The sequence below is a fragment of the Bactrocera latifrons genome, unplaced genomic scaffold (assembly GCF_001853355.1).
Source record: "Bactrocera latifrons isolate USDA-ARS-PBARC rearing strain unplaced genomic scaffold, ASM185335v1 scaffold_1, whole genome shotgun sequence".
NCBI classification, from domain to species: Eukaryota; Metazoa; Arthropoda; class Insecta; order Diptera; family Tephritidae; genus Bactrocera; species Bactrocera latifrons.
Window position 1 is genome coordinate 5284159 of NW_017534407.1, and position 24558 is coordinate 5308716.

At 34.7% G+C, this 24558-nt stretch overlaps 1 protein-coding gene across 6 annotated transcripts in view; it reads left to right on the plus strand.

Annotated features, from left to right (window-relative positions):
• Nucleotides 1-24558, plus strand: part of LOC108964942 (serine/threonine-protein kinase mig-15) — a 75626-nt gene that overhangs the window by 32001 nt on the left and 19067 nt on the right. For 3 of the 6 annotated variants that reach the window (XM_018927036.1, XM_018927046.1, XM_018926998.1), the window contains 6 exons: nt 19421-19865; nt 19920-20162; nt 20235-20632; nt 20699-20902; nt 21446-21466; nt 23415-23743. In XM_018927036.1, the coding sequence (XP_018782581.1) occupies nt 19421-19865; nt 19920-20162; nt 20235-20632; nt 20699-20902; nt 21446-21466; nt 23415-23743 (1640 nt within the window). The remainder of the gene's footprint in view (nt 1-19420; nt 19866-19919; nt 20163-20234; nt 20633-20698; nt 20903-21445; nt 21467-23414; nt 23744-24558) is intronic. The other 3 variants (XM_018927018.1, XM_018927008.1, XM_018927028.1) reach the window with 3 other exon arrangements.

A 24558-nucleotide genomic window follows, 5' to 3' on the forward strand; every position in this document is an offset into this window, starting at 1 on the left:
CTATATCTGACTCTTTTAGTTTTAGGACTTACAAACAACCGTTATGTGAACAAAACTATAATACTCTCTTTAGCAACTTTGTTGCGAGAGTATAAAAATATGCATAATCAATTTCGTCTAATAATTCTCAAGAAACTGATAAATAAATGCCGTCACTGACTCACTAACACTACTCGAAGGAGCTGAAGAATTGAAGAATTCAAACGTGGAATGAATTATTTTTGTCTCGCCACTTAAACAAATGTCATAAAGACACAAATAAACGTCATTCAGGTGTTGATTTTGAGATGAGTTGTGTTTTTTTTTTTGTTGTTACGTTATTTTTGCGTTTTCGCTTTTGTGTCGCCACACGAGCTGGAAAATGTTTTTTATTTAATTAGCTGTTTTGCATTTGAACACAAATATCCGGCATGCATGTCTGTATGCTTGAAATGTTAAGCTTCGTGTTATCTAACGAAATTGTTGTTGTTTGACAGCAGCGTTAAACCGCAGATTCTTCGGAATGTGAATCATCAGCAACACTGAATTTTCGTAATTTTTTCCGTTCGCCGCTTTAATTGATCATTTTCAGTCATTCTTCTTTAATGGTTATCCTACAAAGTTCTTCATCTACCAAATATTCAAAGCTGCGGAATGCGAACACGCATACTCAACATACACACAATCACATGTACATGTATGCACTATGTAAATATAATATGTAGATTTGGTTGTACATATATATGTGTGGTTCCAAATATGCGCCTATTAGTAGATTTCTTGTACATTTGTATATGAGCAGGCTCATATAAAAGTGCGATCACGCGCTTACATAGATACATATGTATATATGTATATATATATGTAAGTACATGTTTGTAATTTTTCGTTGCTGCATGTTTACATTAGCTTTATTTGTAATGCTATTAATTTTTTGGATAGAAAAGAACTGTATACGTTGACCTATTTCGGCTGGCCGCCCACAGATAATGCAACACTTTGTTGCTTTATTGTAATGTTGTCTATTCATTTTACGGTAAATTTGGCTGCGAACATATAATATAAAAAAAATATTGAGCAAATTTTACAATGAAATTCAAAATTTTTCAAACTTTTATACTTTAAGTTTAAAAACTAAAATTTTCAAAAATCCATTATTTAACCACAATTTATTGCAGCTTAGTCATAACATTCATAATTTGTTGGTACTGTGAAATAAATACATATGTATGTATGATATGTGAAAAGATTTAGATTCTTTTAGGCCGTTGTGTTCGGCCAATTTTTGTAGATTCTTGGGAACTTTGGCGGTTTTACTATTATTGCGGAAAGCGAAACTTCGAAACCACAACTGATACTTACATTGATTTTTGCAATCATCATTTGCGACTTAGAAATCAATCTCTGAGAGAGAGAAATTAATTAGCAAACTCTCTCTCCATCTAGTTCCAGGTGTAATTAAAAAAAAAATCCAAAACTGGTGAATACTTTTATACCCTGAACAAACCTGAAATACCTGTCTGAAATTTTGTCCTTTTCTCTCTAAGAAGCTGCTCTTTTTTTGCCGATAGCGGACCACTATAGTGTCATACAAACTCAACGATCGCTTTTACAGACAACTTTTTCATTTGATGAGATATGTTCACGAAATTTGGCATGGGAAAATGGGTAAAGTAGTGCTGCAATCACCGAAGCAATTGATCGGATTATGTCATTCATCAACTTCACACAAGTCACAATCAAGTTCATGTAAGGAAATTTTCTATTTCTGAAGGGTATTAAAGCTTCGATGACACCGAAATGATCGTTTTTTCTTTTTTTATTAAAGATATGAATATTAGTTAAGGGGTAAAAAACAGTCTTTTATGAACAATTTTCTTTATCATATAAGAAATTAAATATTTTATTATATTTTTTTATTGTTACAAACTGCACTATTAACAAAGAAATTTTGAAAATTTTTGGAAAAAATATTTTAAACTCGGATCGATGCCATTTGGTAGGTTTAACTCGTTACAGGATCATCTAAATTAAAAAAAAAAAAAAATTGTGTTATAGTTAAAGCATAAACTTAGAACTTGGACGAGGGGGAAAAAACTGAAAATTGGATTCCTGGCAGACATTTTTTATAAAAAAATTAAAATTTCAGTGAAAAGTTCGAGAAATTTTTTTTCCAAATAATTGTAATCAAAAAAAGTCCTTCGTCCAAGAATTGTATCTCAAAGATGTGTCTAAGATTTATTGAATATGGGTTGAGTAATTCTCGAGAAATCTTGCCAACCGACTTCAAAAACACATTTTTGAGAAAAACGCGTTTAAAGACGTCGCACTTAGTTTAATTATACTCGGGCGTACAAGTTTCCGAGGCTTTATCTCCGAAACTACTACTGGGATCAACTAGAAAATTTAGGACAATAATGATTTTCTAAAACCCGTAAACTGATGTAACCTCTCAAAAGGTAAGACTTTCGACCAATCCCAATCTCAAGCACAGTATCATGGTGACACAGTTCTCTTCACGACATTCTTACGTTATTTCGGCGACATACGACATTTTACAAGCCAGACTTCAACCGCGACATTAAAAGCAATCTTCTCCCAAAGCTCTCCAAAAAAGTAACTGCACCATATCGACGATATCTTTATTTCTATAATCCTTGGTTACTCTTAATATGACGTTATGATCTGTGTATATACGTCATGATATATAATTCGACTTGATTTAGACTATTTTTCAAGAGATCCTACTTTAAGGTCAGCTGATTGTCATACTCTGAATGACACTCACGGAAATAATCACAACGTTCGAGAATGTTGGGCCGTAAATCAGAAAATACTATTAAAAAATGTACCAACTAGTTGCTCGAAATTTCAACTGTTTTATTCAGAAATATTCAAAACCATAACATTTTAAAGTTAAGCTTAAGCTTAAATTATTTAATGTGGCAATTTTTCGTGTTGTATCTGTGACCCCCAATATTTTCTAGTACCCAAAAAGGTTCCTTGCAACAAATCAATCACCAGCCCTTATATAACATAACATTAATAATGTTTCAATTAAAATAAGCACATCTCAGAACCATCCTATAAATTCGTCTCTTTTCAGAGTCAAATAAAAGCGCAGTACCCCTGCAATTTTATCCTTATATGATTTGTCATGAAAGAAAAAGTTACAAAAAAAGTCGTTCGAAACCACTTGGGCGCCTTGCTCATGAAATATTTATTGATACGTCAAATAGTCGGTTTTTTCTCCGCTTTCTTCTCTGCTTTGTGGGCAATGATTAGCGTGAATTGGGTGTGAGTGAGTCAATCGGTGGCGGTAGCAGAGTTGTTAGTGATCGGCGCTAAGTGGCATATACACAAACACACACATTTGCATATACATACATAAATGTGTATGACTATGTTTATGTGTTTCTATGTGTACATATGTATGTATTTGTGTCAATATGCATTCATTTGCGGCGACTTAAATTCATTTGGAGCATTTGATAAGCGACACAAAAAACATCACAATTCGTACGATAATTTCATTTCATTTGAATGTGTTAGTGCGAGTGACAGACACGCGACTGTGCGACGAATGGACGACGCGCACAGACGGACTAAGCCGCATATGCCGCTTATTTATAAATGATATGCATATAGCGACAGATTCGCGGGAAGTTATTTGCATATGGGTTACGCGCTTATTTATTGCCTTGGTTCAGTGATTTGCTTTATTGCTTTTGTTGTAGCGGGCGTTTATACTAGGTTTAACGTATATTTTTCATTTTTTCTGTTATGTGATATTTGCTTAATATGCATTTGTTTATCGCTTTCGATTTGCTGTGATTTTGTGGCGCTTCTCGGTAACATTTTTTTTAAATAATTTTTTTTCGAGTTTTTTAATAAAGTATTTTGTCTCCTCTCACAAAGAGTTTTATTGGGATTTTATGTGTACTTTTGTTGTTAAATTAGGGTGAAAGTATTATTAAGATTATGTGTGGCTTTAATTTGAGCGCCATGTTAAGGCAGTGGGTGACGATGTGCGGATTTTTTGTTTTAATTTGTATACCCTTGCAACATATTATCGTAGAGTATAATAGGTTTGTTATATTTATTTACTTCAAAGTATGAAACGTGCGAAAATAGTCTAAAATTTAGAGTCACTTCACTTTTGGTGGTCAACCGACTGGCCTAAAACGTTAAATTATTTACTCACCGAACTGTTCTCTCAATAAATCCATTGACTGATGCGATGGAATGATGGGAATTGGTGCGGTTTTGTTGAAACCAAATCTCGCCGAGATCATGAACTTCAATATCACGCATCAAATAGTCGGTTATCATGGCGTGATAATGGTCGGCATTGACGGTTACACTCTGGCCGGCATCTTTTTTAAAGAATTGGATCGATAATTCCACCGGCCCACAAACCACATCAAACCGTTGTTTTATTCTGGTTGGAATGGCAGCTATTGAATCCCTTCAGGTTGTTTTTCGTCTCAAACGCGCTAATGATGGGTCTTATCACTAAACAAAATTGAACGAAGCGATGTCCCTTGGGAGGATCGAACGGTTTCGGTTCTTAGACAAGCTGTTTTTTGTACGCTTTCAATTTAAGATTTCGACGAAAAATGTACTAAGACATTCCGTATGTCAGGCTGTGTTGCTGCGAACGGCGCCGAATCGACTCTCCACAGATTTCGTGTACACTCTTAGCTACAGCTGACATACATAATTTCATCACTGCGGTGCTGAACGTAGTCTATTCCGGTCGAATACTATCCAATAATAAATGTTGAGTCTGTAGACTCGAATAATACGATCAGTAGGTCGATTATGTTGACCATAAGTTGAGCGAAGCGCGGTAAACACATTCTTTATAGAACATGAGTTTTCCCAATAAAGTTGAAGGATTTGTAAACGTTGGTCAGGCATAAGTTTTCCATCATGAAATGGCAAACAATATTGAATAAAAATAATATGATTGTCAAACAAAAAAAAAAAAAGACAATTGAAATAGTACCTCTACTCGGATCACCCGTTATAAGGGTTTTCAAAATTTTCGTTCACTTTACGTTTTACATATATTTCCCTGCTTATTTTTTCTAAATTGCGATGATATAAAATGTTCCGTTTCACACTCAGCCCTTTCATAATTGTGTTCATATTTTCTATTTGTGTAACACTGCGTCCCTCAATTAAACGTTTATAATTAACATTAATTCTTGATTTAATTGAAAATTCAAGCAAAAGACCACAACAGGAATTTCAATTTCGAACAACAAGGGTTGGGTTGGGCGTGGTTTTAACTCTAGAGGTCATTTGTAGCACTTTTTTCCACTTCAATTTCAAATTTTTAAACTATTGCAGTTCAATTTTAATGCATATAATTTATTACATAGTTCCCTTTTACTACACATACATACATATGTACTTATATGGTATACTCTATTATTTCCTACTCACTTACCACACTTGCCTGCCATTCAATACCAAGACATTCCCATATAAAAGCTCCAGGGGTCATTATTATATATGAGTTAAATTTACACGCAATTTCAAGTCCGAATTGATGCTCATATGAATGTGTATGTGTGCGTGCGTGTCTTTGTCCGCAACTTAACTTTTTTATGATCCATTGACCCGCTGTGACATTAAGCTGCTGCTGTCCCGTTTGCCGTTTGTCGTCTGTCATCTGTGTCTATGCATTGCATGTCTAGTGCCGCAGATTGGAAAGTGCAACAGTTGTTGATCTGCAAGTTGCCACTGCCATTGTCATGGCGCATTCGTACTTTTACTCTTTCAACTGAATTGATGTGAACATCTTGTGATTTACATATACATATATTTCTCTATATACATACAGTTATTAAATGTATAAAAATTTGTATTTCTTCCGGAGTAGATCCTGAAGATAATTTAGTAAGTCTCGTCTTAATTAGTCAAAATTTATGAGTAAAATTTATCAATTTTCTTATGAGTTGACATACATATTTATGTTATAAAGTGATGACTAATTCCGGATGCAGCAATACTTGGTGACATTTTGAGTACAAAAACCTCCATTTAAAAAGACACTATTAGTCAGCAAGGAATGGCTCACCCGAACTTAGCCATTCCTTGCTAACTTTAAGCGACCATTTTATACTCTTGCAACTTGCAAAGATCAAAGACCGGGAAATTCCATCAGATGCTCGCAAACTTTATAATAAGTAACTCATTTGGAGTAAAAACAGCCGGAATGTCGAAAATCCTGATTAGTTATATGGAGGGTAGGTCAAGTTATCGCCCAATTTTATTTATTTTAGGCACAAAGATACGTTCATCTTCAGGGGTACATGCCAGTACTCGGCAACGGAGTCTGTCTCCCACCACGAATCCCACGCCGAATTTGCGCTCCTTTATATGGCTACTGTAGTAAATGGCACAACAACCTAGTCGCCTCAGTCCGTGTGGCGTACATCACATTTCTTGGACGGCGTTGTTGTTAGCCTTTACTTTAACCAGGACATCAACCAGTTGGGCAGCGGCACCTTCCCAATGTAGGGACCACACCTTCCAGGTGTATGCTCTTAAATCGTAAAGCCTAACACGTTTGCAGAAGTCATCTTCTTTTCATAGGCGGTGTTTTTTTTAGGTGACGGGTTCCAAACCCAGCGCACAACCCTGGGGAGGGGATGTTTTGCCTTCTCTTTTTAGTTCCACGTATGTATCCAACCTGACCTACCCAACTATATTCTGCATATAAAGAGCACCCGTAGGACATTAATCATCTCCTTTTGCATGTCCACTCCCAAATCACCCTGAACCCACAAGAATTTGGCCTAAAAAAAATATGCTTGTCCACAATTGAATTAGTGCTGAAATAATTTAAGGCACGTGGCGTCAATTTAAAATAATTCAAAAATATTATAAATTCTTAAATATGTAGTTTTAATTCCTTTCCTCTTCGTTTTAAAGCAAAGATGCAAGCAATTATTTTATGCTCGACCCACATAAAAGGAGGTGACTACAGCTTGACCTCCAGTATGGAATTATGCAGCGGTAGCGGTCGCGTCGTCAAATAATTTCAGAATTTCATATATTACTTTAGGTTTATATTGCATCTACACATACTTATTTTGCATACTTCTGTACAATATACATATGTATATGTATAGTATATTTATCAAATTACCTTAACCGATAATTAGCTGAGGTGTCTATGTAATTATTAGCGCGGTTTGCTCATACTTTTCATTTTAATTCGTTATTTTTATACCCAAGCAAAATGTGTGAAAATTATTTCCGTAATTAAAAGATCGTGAGTTTATAGAAATCGTGTTCCAATGGAGTTGTTCAACCATTCCCGTCTGTTAGCGAAAATAACATCAAAGAGTGGATGTGATTTCGGAAATCGGTCGTGTTAAGATTGCGAAGGTTCTTAGATTCTCTTATCGACATACATTAACATATTTTGCTGAATGGACATGGGGCGCGTAGCACTTTTTCACAAAATCAAAAACTTCGAAAACGTGTTGGACAAAATACTACTAAAATACTACTGAAATTGATATCTGCCCAAGGTCTGAAATCTCTTTACAATTGTTCAAGTCAGGGAATTTTTCTACATATGTATGTAGTCATTAAGTGTATTTTAAATAAATGATTAGAGAATTGAATTTCGCAGAAATGCTTGAAATATGATTTTCAGCAATGAAACCAAGGTATAAAATATTTGTGCATTTTTCGTTATTCCACATTTAATGACATCCGTGGTCAAATAATTCGTAGATTTTGACGTAAGGACAGTCGCAAAGAAAAAAATGCCATTTGATCAAGCTTGACCCGGACTGAGTAAGTAACTAAATTTTCCCATCCTTATTTGCTTCAAAGTAGGCTCCAAAGCCAATACAAGCAAGCTAATGCTTAACCAAATTTCCATATACTTTTAAAAAGTCTCGACTGGGCGGGTTCTTCGGTGGCTTCTGCGAATTTTCGTTTTCGTTTAATTTTTCCATTTTTATAAACCCTCGACGAGTCACAAATAATGATACGTTTGATGAATGTAGGGTACTCTGCTACGTTGTCAACCATCTCTTTTGTGATCTCTCCTCGACGTCTCTTTTGAAAAATATTCGGGCTCGAGTCAAGCTAACCAAATGTTTTGGGTTTTATAGTATGATTCTAGCATTAACACGTTTCATACCCAAAATATTAACTAAATTCACAAAGGCCTCAACCGCCACTGCTATCGCTCAGATGCCAGCTCAATTATTTTCATATGTTTCTTTTCTAACGTTTTCATTAATAAAGCTGGAAAGAGGCAGGTTTTCGATGACTTCTCGACCTTCACTGTTCTTGAAAGGATAGACCTCCCAAAATGCTTCTGCAATTTTATCAACGATACCTTAGCCGTGGTTATATGGAAAGCACAAAGTTTTAAGTAAAGTTGTTTGACAATCGCGAATTTATTTTTTTATGGGGTGCAGTTTGCTTGCACAGTTTAAATGAATCAGTCCGGGTCAAATTTGATCAGATGGTATAATCAGAAGACAAACGAAATATGCATGCATTTAATGTTGGATTCTGTCTATTCGGTGCTACCTTACCTATTTTGTTTTTTTCAATTATTTTTTATTTATATTTACGATTCTCTAGTTGCACCTGCAATTCGGCTTATGCAACTCGGAATATTTTTTCGCTGATTACAAAAGACGCACTGCTACTTGGCTACCTTGTGACTTTGCCACTGTTTTAGCCATTGTCAGCATTATTTTTGTTTTTGTACATCTGAGACGTCAGCGCATTGTACACTGCACTGTAGCGACAACAACAATAATTGTTAAAGAAAAATGTATAATTGACTGATTATGCATTTCCATTGTTTGCACTGAAATTAAGCAGCGGCGGTGACGGCGACGGCAAAGTTATTGTAAAACCACAAAAACCGACGACAAATCAGACAATCCCAGCCGCGAACGCGCTAAGCACATACCAATGGAGTTAATTTTAAATTCAAACACATGTACACACACCCACAGTTAAGTTTGTAGCTAGCCAACCGTCTCTTCTGAGCACATTCGTGTCTTTTTTCTTTCTTTTTTTTTACCGTAAACTTAACAAATACTTAAGCAAATTAAGTGCGGAGCGCACAGGCGATCTTTGCATTTTACACATACTAGAATGAAATTATGAAAAAAATGCAGTTAATTTAATAATTTTTTCCCGCTTTATCTGTACATATTTCCTTCCACCACCTGCCGCCGCTTAGCGCTCCAAATTGCTGAGTTTGCGTTCGTTGATGGCCCATCATTGCACATAGTAATTGCTTTGCTTTAGTGTAAGCAAGCTCACTAATACACCCATACATACATATGTATATTTGCACATTTTGTGTAGTTTAATTAAGAAAGTGCAACAGTTTGCATACTTTCTGCACAAAGTAACGTTTTTGTAACTTTTTCGAAACGTCAGCTCAATTCGCCGCTTCATTTCGCTTATGGACACGACACACCATCTGTTTCACTGCCTCTTCATAATTTGTATATTTTTTTCATAAAATTCTTTCATGCTTTCTGCATATTTTTTTGTTTTTGTTTTTTGCTTTTGTTGATTTCACCTTAAACCGGTTTTTCAATTCTCAGCGTATTTTAGGTGCCAAAGGTAATTTATTCGAAACCGTTTTGTGATTCATACGGCTGCGGGAATTACTACAGTATGTCATTAACTGAAACAAGACAAGTAATGCGGAAATTTTGTAATCGATTTGAATTTCAAGAATTCGTAATTATCATTACCCTTGTGGGATCATCAGTATTATGCAGAATAATGTCACATTGTGGTTTATTGTGCAACAGTTATACATATGTAGTTGTAAATGTCTAAAAATAAGCTGTTTTTTCAACGGCATTCGCTGAAACTATCACTATTTACACACTAAATTAGCAAATTATTTGTAAAGCAACAACACAAACTCAACATGCAATGAATTTTACCGATTATATATGTGCCATGATTGAAAAGTATGGTGAGATTGTCATTCAAAACTCCCGGTCATCAGAAAGACCAATAATTTTCTTCTTCTAGATTGGTAGGGCGGGCTATCTTTATATTTTTATATTCGCCAAGGGTCTGTTTGGTTAATGTTCTAATTATCGCGGAGTTACATCTGACTTTGTAAACAATCGATTTTTACAATGCTTCATTTTGTTAGCAAAGAACTTCCATCAACTTTGGTTTGCGGAATATTCTTGTGTACCTACTTTGAAAATGTTGCTAAAGGCCTTTGTGAATCAAACTACGACACAGAACAAAACAATTATAAGTGGTAAAACAAGTTCAAAGCTGGCCGAGAACACGTTAAAGACGATCCACGTTCTAAAGGCCTATAAACATCTCCCGACGAGGACCACGTACAAGAAAACTAAGATTTGGTTCTTGAAAATCACCGATTGACAATAAGAGACCTTGCGGTGTTTCAAAGACGTCAAGTTTTGTTTGGTGCCAAGTTAACAATAATTCACCAAAAACTCTATTCATATCGTTCTGTGGACTGCAAACCCAAAAAGCCAACATGTCATTTTGACACGATTGAGAAGATGAAAACCGGAACAAAAAAGTTCTTTTCTAGTCTATAGCAAAAAAATACTATTCCTGGACTATAAAAGGCATTGTTGGAAGTACATTTTATCGAACGGATTTTACTGGGGAAAGGAAGAAATTGATTTAGAAGAATAAATAAGGAAGAACTTCGCCTAACTTGTTGATCACAGATGCTTTTTTCTTAAGGAAGAGGTATTTAATTTCATAAATAAATAAAAAATAATGTACATTTAGAGAATGTACTTTAATAATCGGTTATTCATTGAAAGAATTGGCTTCCCTTGTTCCCGAAGCGGAACGCTAAAGGCGTAGTTAAATAGATATCTTCGAAGCTATTTTCGGAATCAGTGATTTTAATTCGGTTTTCTCCTAATGTTTTTGTGAACAAGTTCCAGATTAATGAAATTTTTTTTTTTTATATTTGAGTCAAAATTGAGATTCTTTGACAAAAAATGGATGTACGTAATCGGACCAAAAAAATTTATATTTTAATTTATTTGGTGCTTGCTTTTGGGCAAATATTTTTTAATAAAGTGGACGTGGCAACGTTCGCTAATAAGTTTAATGTACATATCTCCTAAACCACTAAAGCTACAACAACCAAGTCTATCACAAATATATAAATATTATAAGACCTCTTACCGACCGTGTGCAAATGAATGAAATAGGACAATAACGCCGCTCACTCCCCAACGGTATGGTTAAAAACTACTAAAAGCGTGATAAATCAATAACTAAATACGCCAAGTACATTAAATTTTAGCACAAGATAAGAGAGCCTTAAAGGGGCCGAGATAAAAATTAGACGATGGGCATGACACCGCTCACTTTTGGGTGAAATCACATATGTAACTCGCCTCTCTAGACCCGCACGGTACCCAATTTGATACGTGACATGACTCGACATCTTTATGTTACAGTGAGAAAATAGGCGAAACTGGACTTCGGTCACGCCTTTTTATAACACAATTTGAAATTTAGAGAGAATGCTTTCCTGATATTGAGATGGTATATTTTCAGTCGTTGTTAGCCGTTGTGAAAAAAATTTTACAATATTATCCTTACGGATCAGGACTTTTTCTAATTCGTTTATTATGAATTATGGCTTATGGTTAATCAAAAATTATTGAACAAAACGATTTTATTACCTTTTAGAATTTTTTATAATTGTTTAGAGTTTTTTGTTTTTTGTTGTAAATTATGTAAAAATATTTATAATATAAAAAAAATATATATGTATATTGATAAATAAGTAAATGGATTATTTACTATTATATTTAATTAATCATTATTGATTCTGCTTGTGCGGACACAATCGCTTATATTTTAATAAACAAAGGTTATTTTTTCGAAATATGCATCATCCAAAAATCAGTATTAAAAAAAAAATATTTAAAGAATACTTATGTAAATAAAAATGTATAATAATTAAAAAATGAAATAAGTGCGCATGGAAGAAAGAAAAAAATATAAAATAATTCTTGGGATTTTTTATTAATTAATTATTTATTCTACTTACGGTTACTAGGAAAGCATAAATAACAAAAAAATCAATTATCATTTTTAATTTATACCATAAAGCCGTTGGCTACCACATTTGCTTATTAATTGAAAAATACACCTTCAAGTTGCTGCACTAATCTGCTGTATGGATAAGTGTTGGTATTTGTATGTGTATATGCTTACACATACAACTGTATACGGAAATTTGTATGAATGTTCCACAGCTTGATTTCCTAATTGCCAAAACAAGTATGCACTTTCATTAGTGGGCGTTTACCGTTATACTAATACCACACACATACACATGTTCATGTTGTATTACCACTTATAACGGTGCATGATTATTTAAAGAGGCATTTGAAGGTCTGGTCTCATTTGGCCTGTTATTTCATATTCGCATTAACCGTTTTGTGAAATATATTCGTATTTGTATTTTACTTAAATACTTATAATTTCTTTGTCTCATGTGTCACTGTCATTGCGAGGCGAGCGAGCAATGGTGATTGAGCAATTGATGCCTTGTTTATACGCCTGCTTTACGCACTTTCTCTACGCGCAAACACATGACTTCACACAAACACATACATGCATATCATACATGCATACGTACATGTGATTCAGCCGATGCATGAGTCAGTGCCGCACTTGCCGGATTTATATGGCACTTGTTTAAGATTATTTGCAAAAACAACATCGCTTTCTGAGAGAGCGAAAAGAAAACGTTTTACGATTGTAGCATAAATTTCGTTCTGTTATGGCTGTGCAATAAAGCGATAGAATCAGAGTGTGTGAATACAATGCCAGCAATTGCAATAATGTTTTAGCAAAGCAATTAAAAAGTAACAGTAAAATAAATAAATACTATATGGAATAAATTTTTTATGAAGACATGCATACATACATATATAATAATTTTATAAAACAAATTTGCGCTCATAGAAATTTTATTGCTTAATTGCGGTCACCTTCAATAGATTTACCCGACATTTTATGTGCATGCAGATGCATATCTTTTCGCGACTATAATTTCGTTGTCTCTTCATATGATATATGTACTTATTGATGAGTTTTACGTTTTCCTATTTTACTGCCAAATGGATGTTATTCTGGTTGTTTATGGATGGGAGTATGACGTTGATTTCTAATCAAAATAGCTGCGAGTTTTTGGATACATTGAATAATGTTTATGTTCTTTAACTCTGGAGATTCGACTAACAATCCATTTTTGCAAACAGCAGCAAAATAATTATGCCCGTCCAGAGTTAAGACAATGATAGACACGTAAGACGAGCTAGACTTAACTGCAGCTTCAGATTATTGCCAGCCCTTGCACCTTAACCGTACTTAACTTTTTCCTTTGTGTCAGCTAGTTTCGAGCTCGTTACTAACGCTGGTCTCTTCTGGGAACAACTAGCTTCTCTCCGGGCGTTTTCCTAGGAGATCCGAACTCTTTTTTTCCTTATTATTTTTGTTTATTTAGTTCATGTTTTGGGCCCACGAGTTAAGTAGGTCGCATGACCACTTGATCCAGCCATTTTGGTACCCCAATTATAGTAATACTTCTTATTTGAATGCTGTACTATTGAGGATCAACCAAACTCAGAAGTCAGACCTTAACTAGATATCTCCTTAGCTATTTATTACCAGGCGGCACCTTTAGGAAGAGTTCGGGGGGGGGGGATTTTTGTCGATCTGTGTACAAATTTTACGTGCTAGACGAAGACTCTACCACTTCGAATGGTTCTGCACTATATCAAATTAGTTAGAGATTTTTTCACTATTCTATTCTAATTTTAGATCTGTAAAAGTTTGTGTTTAAGGCAAAAACAAAAATATGAGAATCCTAAAATGGCCTAACCTCTAATGTGTCTGGCATTTAAGCGATATCAAAGAGCAAATCTAAAAACTTATTATAAACTAGACCAGTTCCGAGTCTGAATTTTCATGAATATAGTTAATCACAATATTCTCCTTACGACCTAACTACCAAATCGCTTAAAGTGACCACCAAGAAAGGGGCACAATGGGATTAAGAAAGTGCCGAGCAGAACATATGCTTCACTGGTGGGTACTACGTCAAATACTTTCGGAGCTCAAGTGTTTTCATACATTCGGACGACAGGACCTATGTAAGTTCTCCGAGCACCATTGAACTTAAGAGTGGCCAGAAATGATCATTTACATATGGCTCAAGGAGCTTACAACAAACAATGTCCTCGGATACATACAGATACCTACATTTTAATAAATCAGTTCTACGGTATGGGATCTATAATCGAGAATGAACAGAATTTATATTCCGTCGAGAATTTTCACTTCAACTACACTACTTCAAATGTTTTATGTCGATTAACTATGCTTTAGCTGCGAAAGTTTGCTAAAGTGAAGTTTTGGACACATTCTCTGGCTTAATTGGTTTGGTATTGTTCGTTTGAGCCTTCAGTTTCATTTATGATTGCGTTTTGGTCGGATCGTAGCATTAATTTATTTTATTTTAGAGATAAAAATATGTCACACTGTTCTAACGTTTGTTAAATAGTGGATCAGGCTGTAAAGCTTTTAAAACATTTGGAGCTTTTAATACATTTCCTCTTATAGCATAGTTCTATTAATGTAAACAATTAGGTATTTTTGATATATTTATTTAATTACTACGATTTTATTAAATTTGTTTTGTTCGACTATTTGCCGCCAGGTAGCATTGATGGCATTGCCTTTTTTGACGCTAATCTCGCCACTTTCCGGCGTATTTGCTGTAAGCTTGACGCTGATGCATGGCAAAGGCCACAATGACTCTGCTATTGTTGACAATTCATTTAATAATCAAACCGGATATCGAAATAATACAAAGACGCATAGTCGCGTAGAGACAAACAGACAAATTTCCATGCAGAAACACTAGCATGCGGCGGTGGGAAGACGCACGTACAACAACAAAAATGGCCATGCGTTGTCCATAGTTGGAGGCACGAAAGTGCAGTGACTTTGAAAGCTCACAACGAAGCGCAGTCGCAGCGCATTAATTCTGTGCGAAGCGTAAACATTATTTCTGGTAACCGCATATCAAGGTTGACACACAATCGAACACATATTGCGGCATGCATGCGGGCGCACAAACACTTTCAGCGCATATCAGCCACTTTATAGCTTTGTATGTGTGAATGTTTGTAATTTTTCTGTTTTCCGTACATTTGATTGCATACAAGCACACGCATGTTTATATATATTTATATGTATATGTTTATATGTGATTTGTAGATCGCGACCAATTCAGAAATCATTCGATGCAACGTTATTGTAGTATATTTATTGCCATCAGCGTGCCCAGCCACACCCGTTCAACACTACGGCGTTGCGCTGCATCAGCGGCGTTCACAGCGTTACGGTGTATCGTTTCCACAGCAACTGTAGATAAAATAAAACTTAGTAAAAACTGTTTGTGTTTATTGCGATTTGTGACTTTTTTCTTTAATGTGACTTAAGATATATGAAAAAGGCAAACATAACCACGCTCATCTTTATACCCTGAATAATGCATATTAAGTTTCCTACGAAGCTTCTAACACCCGAAAAGAAACATCGGAAACCCTATTAGTTGTATAGACTATGTACATAAATTGTTAGTCTAAGCTAAGTCTCTAAGGTAAATCCGCTTGTTTGTTTATTGGAGAACTACCACTCCCTTTTAGAGATATCAGACCATACTGTTCAGGTTGGACTACTAAAGCATGAAGCTGCAATTGTTCAAAATCTTATTTTTTGCTATAAGAAGTGCACGTGTGAAAGGTACTATAGTTTCACTGACACCGAAGTGCGTCGCTTTGAAAAAGTTTGACAACTTTTCATCAAAAATCTTCATCTTAAATCTTCAATCTATATCAGCAACCCTCAATAATAAAACTGCATTTCAGTATTCTTCAAGAATACTCCATTTTACAGATTAGTGATGCTCCTATGACAGTACTTGTTATCGATGTGAAGTACTTTGGGTCCAACTTTACGCTCTTGCTCATAATAACACTTCAATTGTCAATTGAGTAGTCTTATCAGCAACATCTCTAAATATGTTTAGACGGTGCCGCAATATCATTTTATTAATTTCTTCAAAGTTTTTATCAATCGTTGACATACTTAGATAATCAGAGCGAGCTTCGGCATTTAATTTTGGCAGAGATTTTATCACATACATATAAACTGCTTTTATTTAGTAAACTTAGTAAGCTCTTCCAATAGTACTTTTGAGGTACTTATTTATATTTCAAAGCAAAATTAAACATTTAGAACCAAATAACATTTTTTTTATTCAAAGCTTGGAAAAATTGAATACACAACTAGTATAAATCACATAGACTGCTATAATAAAAAAGAAAGGAATTTCATCTAAATCTTGGATAAATTGAATACACAACTAGTATAAAATACATAGACTGGTATAAGCCACATAAACTGGTATAATCACAGAGAAGAACGTTTACATCGACATCTTGGATAATTCGAACACACAACTACTATAAACCATATTGAGTGGTATATCCCTTCTAACACACAACTGGTATAATCAAAGAGAATAACATTTTTATCCAAATCTTGTAGTTTTAACATTTTTTATCCAAATCTTGGATAAATCGAACACAACTGGTATAATTTTCTAGACTGGTATAAATCAGAAACTGGTATAATCACAGATAAGTGCATTTTTATCCATATCTTGGATAAATGAACTGGTATAATTCTTATAGACTGATATAAATAACATAGACTGGTATAATCAAAGAGAAGAACATTTTTATTCAAATCTTAGATAAATCGAACACACAACTGGTATAAATCTTGTATTGTTCTATAAACAACTGTAATTTATTTCAAGTCCTAAGTTTTAGAAATCAAAAAAAAAAATTACATATTAATTTTTGACACTAATTTACCAAAAGTGGTAAATCTATAAAAAATCTGTAAAAAAAAACACTTGGTAGCATTGAAGATAGCGCGCAGAGTAGTGGCGTTACGAAAAAGCTAAAATGAAGATAAAGTTTGTCTAAATAGTGAATAATAATTTAATAATATATATGTCTCCAATTGAAGTATTTGTTAAATGTCCGAATACTTCCACCGCATTCTTTAAGCTGTATTGAGATTACTGTCAGCCAATAATTTTATTTTCGACCGTTTATGGCTGCAGCCATTCACTATGCATCGCCGCCAGCCACCGCAACAGCATCAATTGCATATGAGCGCATAACAAAGTTCGAATACTTAACGCTTATGCACTGTTTTGCCTTATTTATGTTGCCGGTATTTTTTATACCCTGTACAGGGTAAGTTAAGTTTTCCATGAAGTTTGTAACACCCAGAAGGAAGCTTCTGAGACCCTATACATTATATATTGAAAATGATCAGCTTGACGAATATGTCCGTCTATCTTTCTAACCCCAAGAAACTATTTTTCTTTTGGTCGGAACCGGAACCGCCTAACAATCGGAATCAAGTATGTACTTGTATGGGAAACTTTTTATTTTAACAAGCCATCTTCATAAAATTTCGTATGGCTTATTATACGAAGCAACGGTATAATCACTGAAGAAATTGTGCGGATCGGACCACTATAACATATAGCTGCCATACAAACTAACCGGATGGTGAATGGTATTATAGCTTCGCTCCAACCGAAGTTAACATTTTTTCTTGTTTCTATTTCATTTTTATATTTTTTTTTTAGATTTATAAATAACATTCTCTATTGTTTATTTTTCATGTTTGGTTTTTGCTCTTTCTCAACTTTGCTTTGTTTGTTTAATCATTCAGTCATTTATACATTCGAAGCTTGTGGACTCTTTTACTTTGGTCCGCCTGACGGAACTAGAAGACGCAGCGGCGGCGTCGCGTTGTTGGAAGCTCGTCAATGTGCACTTGCAATGACTGACTTAAGCTGATACTAACTATAATGCTTATGCACTTCTATGCGCTCACAAGTGTGTATTTATTGTAGTTATACTATAAATGTGCATTTTACAAGCATATCTGTGTGTATGTATACGTTCGACATGTTTTGTGTTGAGTTGAGGAAAAAAAGCTGACAGTGTGTCGACACCCAGCGTACTTGCACTCCTTGTAAAAGTTCAAGATAGTACAAAGCAGCAGTCACACTTTCATACACACACATACAATCTCCTGACGTGTGAGCTCTATGTACTATTTGTGTGTATATACTGTGCAACTATATGCACATAGATGCTGGCACGCAAACACGCGCTTGCCGATTTAGTGTGAATAGTCTTGGAGCGGAGACAATGAGGTGAGATTCAATGACTCTGGCTGCCAGTTGATGAAAACATTCGACAACAACAACAGCAACAACAGCCATAATAATGTCGTTAAATAAGAGGAGATTGCTCTTAAGTGAATGGTCGACTGATAAAAACATCACACTAAAATAATTACACACACACAAACATTCTTACTTACACATCCATTAACCAACGCCTCCACTAATCGATAATTGACCTTCTAATTCAAACTAAATTTGATTGATAGAAAGAAATATGTGTATGTACAAGTGTGTGTGTATGACTATTTTGTTGTTTAGTTGACTGAGCTTCGCCCACTCCTACTTCCTGCATTCGTCTGGAGTTGACAAGCTGGGTCAAACAGATTTTTATTGTTATTTGTAGCCACAGCACTCATCAAAAGTGTTTGGTGAATTGTTATTGTCAATATAAACTAACGGTGTATGCAAAAAACGTGTCAGTTTGCCAGGTTTGAATTAAAGGTTAAAGGAAAGTTACAAAGGAGATATTGAATGTGTCTGAATCGAGTCTAATTTAGAGCAATATAACTTGTTACAAGAGTCCAGATGTTATATAGTAATATTGATGCGTGTCTCCTGTCCCTTATAAGTAATAGATGATATTAAGACAACCGCTACACCAGCAGAATCGGCGACGACCTTAATGAAAGGTTTATGAAGTGTGACATGTGTACGTTTGGAAGACACTTAGCTTATAACGTCAGTGTATTTTTAAGAGGGTCTGGACCGGATAAAAAACCGGATCCGTTCCGGTTACGTAGACCCGACTGTCGTGGGAACGGGATTATTTATTGACAAGTTCGTTGATAACCTCGAAAAGTAAGGTTATATGAGCTTTAATTTCAAAATAATTGTAATAAGAACTACGTTCAGCTCACATGGCCCTCATTTGGTTGTATTTACCCAGAAATTCGAGTAAAAATAAGGAAACTGATTCACAGTGATTTTAAGGCGTCTCGCTTATTCTAAGTATACCCTAGCATTCTGACAAATATTATAGTATCTACCTTGTCTTTTAACCCATTTAATAACATAATATAATGTTTACTTCTATCTTTTTAGGGTCGCCATACGAAAACTGGTCAATTGGCTGCCATAAAGGTGATGGATGTCACCGAAGATGAAGAGGAAGAAATTAAATTAGAAATCAATGTGCTTAAAAAATACTCAAATCATCGCAATATTGCAACTTATTATGGCGCTTTTATAAAGAAATCTCCACCGGGCAAAGACGATCAATTATGGCTGGTCATGGAGTATTGTGGTGCCGGCTCCGTAACCGATCTTGTCAAAACGACAAAGGGACAGAGTCTCAAGGAGGAATGGATTGCGTATATTTGTCGTGAAATATTGCGTGGTCTCAGCTATTTGCACACAAATAAAGTTATACATCGTGATATCAAGGGACAAAATGTGTTGCTAACAGACAATGCCGAGGTTAAGCTAGTCGACTTTGGTGTATCAGCACAATTGGATCGCACGATAGGACGACGAAACACATTCATAGGTATGGAGTTATATTTATATTATAGATTATATTTTTTCTAATAAATTTGTGCAGGCACGCCATACTGGATGGCACCTGAAGTTATTGCCTGTGAAGAAAATCCGGAGGCCACATATGACAACCGTTCTGATTTGTGGTCGTTGGGTATAACCGCATTGGAAATGGCTGAATGCCAGCCACCTTTGTGTGACTTACATCCGATGCGTGCACTATTCTTAATTCCACGCAACTCACCGCCACGTCTAAAATCGAAAAAGTGGTCGAAGAAATTTCACGGATTCATTGACACCGTTCTTGGTAAGCTACGGTGCGTTACACCAGTTAACTTTTATTTAATTTTCCACACTTTTTTTGTGTGTTATTTTACAGTGAAAGACTACCATCAGCGGCCTTACACAGAGCAATTACTAAAGAATCCATTCATTAAGGATCAGCCCACAGATCGTCAGGTGCGAATACACTTGAAGGATCACATCGATCGTTGCAAGAAACGAAAGCAAGAGAAAGATCGCGATGACTTTCACTATTCCGGTTCGGATAATGATGATGATGAGCCGCAAATTGCTGGAGAGCCTAGCTCCATCATACAGGCACCAGGCGGTGACACCCTACGACGCAATTTCCAACAGATACAGGAGGGCCGTAACGCTGCCGAGCAACAGCAACAACAGAAAATGGCTGCGGCCGCTGCTGCTGCACAAGCCCAGGCACAGGCTCAGGCACAAGCTCAGCTGCCGCAAGCTAATCGCAACCAGAAACCACAATCGGTATGTAAATATAATATATGAAATATTTGAGAACTTATTGTTTTGTTGTTTTTCAACTATTTAAAGCGTGAGCAACGGCAACAAATCGAAGAGCCCGGTCCACCATCGCGCCCGGCTTTGCCGCAACGCGTTATTGTGGTGCCCGATCCACCGCTTGCAAATCCACCACATGCCAATCGACCATTACCACCAACTCCGAAAAGCTCAGAACTCAGTGCTCAAACGCCACAACAACAACAGCGCAATTCGCAAAACAATTTCAAACCATCGGTATGTACAATTGATCATGCATGTCATCTTCATATACAAACATACATATACATAAATATGTTCAGCCAGTAAAATAGTTGTTGCTGTTTGTTTAGTAACCCGAAAAGCTTTTATACCCAGAAAAAAAAATAATTTTATTATAATATATATAACTACAAAATATTAGTCCTGTAAATAGTGTTTACCACAAAGAATGTTTTATGAAAACATTTTGTTTTTACATTTGCATTTTTATTTTCATGTTTTCCGTTGTCCCCCGTTGTCGTACATGTTTGTTTTTTGCTTTGGCTACGGAACCGAATGAACATAAAAATAAAAACCAAAAAAATAAAAATGAAAACAATTACATTATTTTGGTATCAAATGCTATGTATGTTGCCCGTCCTGTACTCTACATTCAATCAACGATGTCCAAACTGTTGTTGTCTCTGCATCATTGGAAACTCATATATATATACTCTTATAATAAACACTTGACATGAAAACTATGAACACAACGTACACGCCTTTCATTTACGTCATTCATCATGAAACACCAAACAGTTGCCACCAAGGAGACCTGAGGTATGTTTCCCCATTTTCGTTTTACCTTATTCATTACATTACACAAAAATACACACAAAATTTAACATAGCGATTCACCAATAATTAGTATATATGTTTCATGTATTTTGAGATTTTTTTGTTTTTTATTGCCTAATATTCATCATTGAATATTCAACGCATTTATATGTTATCCCATTTGTATTATATATATTTATGTATAACCAAAGGAGGTGCCACAAGCCTTTTAGTTTCATAAAAGTTTAACCTTTTAATCCTTAAAATGCTACAACATTGCACGAAAGGCCCTAACTAAATTTTTGGTTATAAATCGCTTGGTACCAGTAGATCATTAGAGTGGTTACCTCCCGCTAAATGAGCGCATTCATATACAGCTATTGGAATGAATGTAAATTTTTTTTATAGCAGTTGCTTAACCATTGCGTAAATAATCTGTGATGCAGATTTAATATGCAAGCTAAGCTTTTAATTTAATTACTGATCTTTTAACAAAACTTTTATTTTTGAAATTTGCTTAAAACTTATTTTGGAGCTACTAATTTACATATTTGTTGTGCTAACATTATAAAATAACGGTTTTATGTTTGAATATGCTTAAAGGAATGATCGATCTAAGAAGAAATAAAGTAATATATAGCAAACCGTTGAGGGTTGTCTAATACTTTTCAAAATTATTCAGTATTTAAGCTTTTCAAATTTGCATAACCTAGAAAGTTTATCCTTGCCAAAGACCTAAATGAAGGTTATTCAAAATATTTAAAATATAAGCTCAGAACTTAAAACTAGACATATTTGGAAAGGCGCTTCAAGATATTTGAAATAAATGTTCAGAAGTTAAGCATATTAAATTTTTTTTCGAAAAAATATAGAAATAAAAGATTAACCCCGAATAGGGTGTTAAGGTTGTTTCGAAGTTAGTAAAAACCAGAAGAAAACATCGGAGACGGATATAAATGATGAACATGTGGAGCTGAGTCGATTTAGTCATATCCGTCTGCGTGTATATATACGGGTATACTCACTGACCGATCCAAATCACGTTCTTGTATGGAAAACTTTTTTATTTGGCAAGATATTCTCAAGAAATTTGACACAATAATTGTTTAAGAAAATGCTACAATCTCGGAACAAATCAGACCGCTAGAGCATATAGCTGACATATAAACTGATCGATCAAAATCAAGCACTTGTATGCAAAATTCTTTTATTAGACTAGATATCCTCCCGAAGTTATGGCATAGGTTATTGTTGATGATGATGAGCTTCAATCTCCGAACATATTCTTTTAAAGGGAACCACTAAAGCATATATCTGCCATTCAAACTGACTCATCAAAGCAATTTTTATTTGTGAAGGGTATTAAAGCAATGAAAAGAAATATTTTTTTTTTTTATATGAACAGAAGTCTGTATGAGTTTATAGTGAAGAACATACTCATAGCTGCTTTAATGCTTTTCAAGCTTATTACTGCTTTCTCCAAACAAAAAAAAAAAAAATCAAAATTTGCATGCGCAACATTATTCATAACGATAAGGTTACAAAAACTAATCATAACAATAGCTTTGTTCAACATAACCTTAATTTGGTTTTTTTTTTTTAATTATTTGCTTCTAACTGCATCCCCCGATTACCAGAAATTAGTGAAGTAAAGTAAAGTACTTTTTGATAACCACTCTAATTCTACTTTTACTATTTTTCWCAATTTTTTCACCAAAACGAAATGTCTCAATTGAATTGGTTAACTGTTTTATCATCGTTCAAAAACAAAACAAAACAAAAAATCACCACCTGTACACGTCAACAATCGTAATCGTACCGAAAATCTTCCAATATGTATATTATCACATCACCAAACCACCACAACCACAACCTCTTGAAAACCAAAATAACTGCACCATCATATACCCAAATCCACCATAAAAAAAAAAACAAATAAACATAAAACTAGGATTTGGACATGATAGCAGCACAACTTAATGAATTGGGCGTCTCTCAACAGCCGCAACCGCAAACCGCTTTCGGACAGTCACAATTACAACAACAGGCCCAGCCGGAGGCGCCACCACGTAATAATCGCCAATCGGTGCCACCGTCATCATCAGCACAGATGAAATCGGCACCAGCCGTACCGCCGTTATCCAATAATCATCATCACGTGCAGCCAATAAATCCACTAGATCCGCTGGATAGCAGCGATACGGATAGCGAGCCGGATGAACCCAACGAACGTGGACGCAACGATGGCACACTATTAGCCAGTGATCCACCAAAGCCACTGTAAGTACAAAAAAAATGTAAATTGAGATGTGCAAAAGTAAATTTTTTACGGGGTGGGAAGTTTCGGAAAAGAAAACATTGCCTTGGCAGCTTAGGTGGACTTAAGTGTTAAGCTCATATTTTTTCGTATATTGTAAAATGTATTCGGGACTAAGAAGTTGTATATTTGCATGAACAATAACTGAGTGTCGAATGTTGCCGATTTACAATAAAATACAGTTAGAATTTAGCCTCAAATTTTTTAGAGAAATAGCATTACCTGCCTTCACTTAATTCGACTTAAGCTATTTAAACATAATGCCTCCTTTGTAATTTGCTGTAAACGTGAATAATTTTGCGTAAAGTAACATTTGAAATTTGAAAAAAACTAAAATAAATTGTTTAAAAAATCACCGAAAATTAATTTAACTAAAAATTTAATTTAATTAAAGTACATTAAAAAATTAAATACATAATTAAAATGATAATTAACTAAAAAAAAATTAAATAACAAAAAATTTATTAAATTATGAAAAAATATTTAATAAAAAAAATTAAATTAATATCACCGTTAGTAGAATTCATTCCAGTTGATTCAACCTAAAGTAACGTTTGAAATTTGAAAAAAAAAACAAGCTAAAAATAAATTATTTAGAAAATCGCAAATTACATTTAAAAAAATTAATTGAGTATAATTAAATTAAATTAAATCACCGCTATTAAAATTCATTCCAGCTGATTTCGCGACAAATAACATTTGAAATTAAAAACAAAAAATCTGAAAGTATTTAAAAAATTACCGAAAATTAAATTAATTAAAATTAGATTAAATTTAA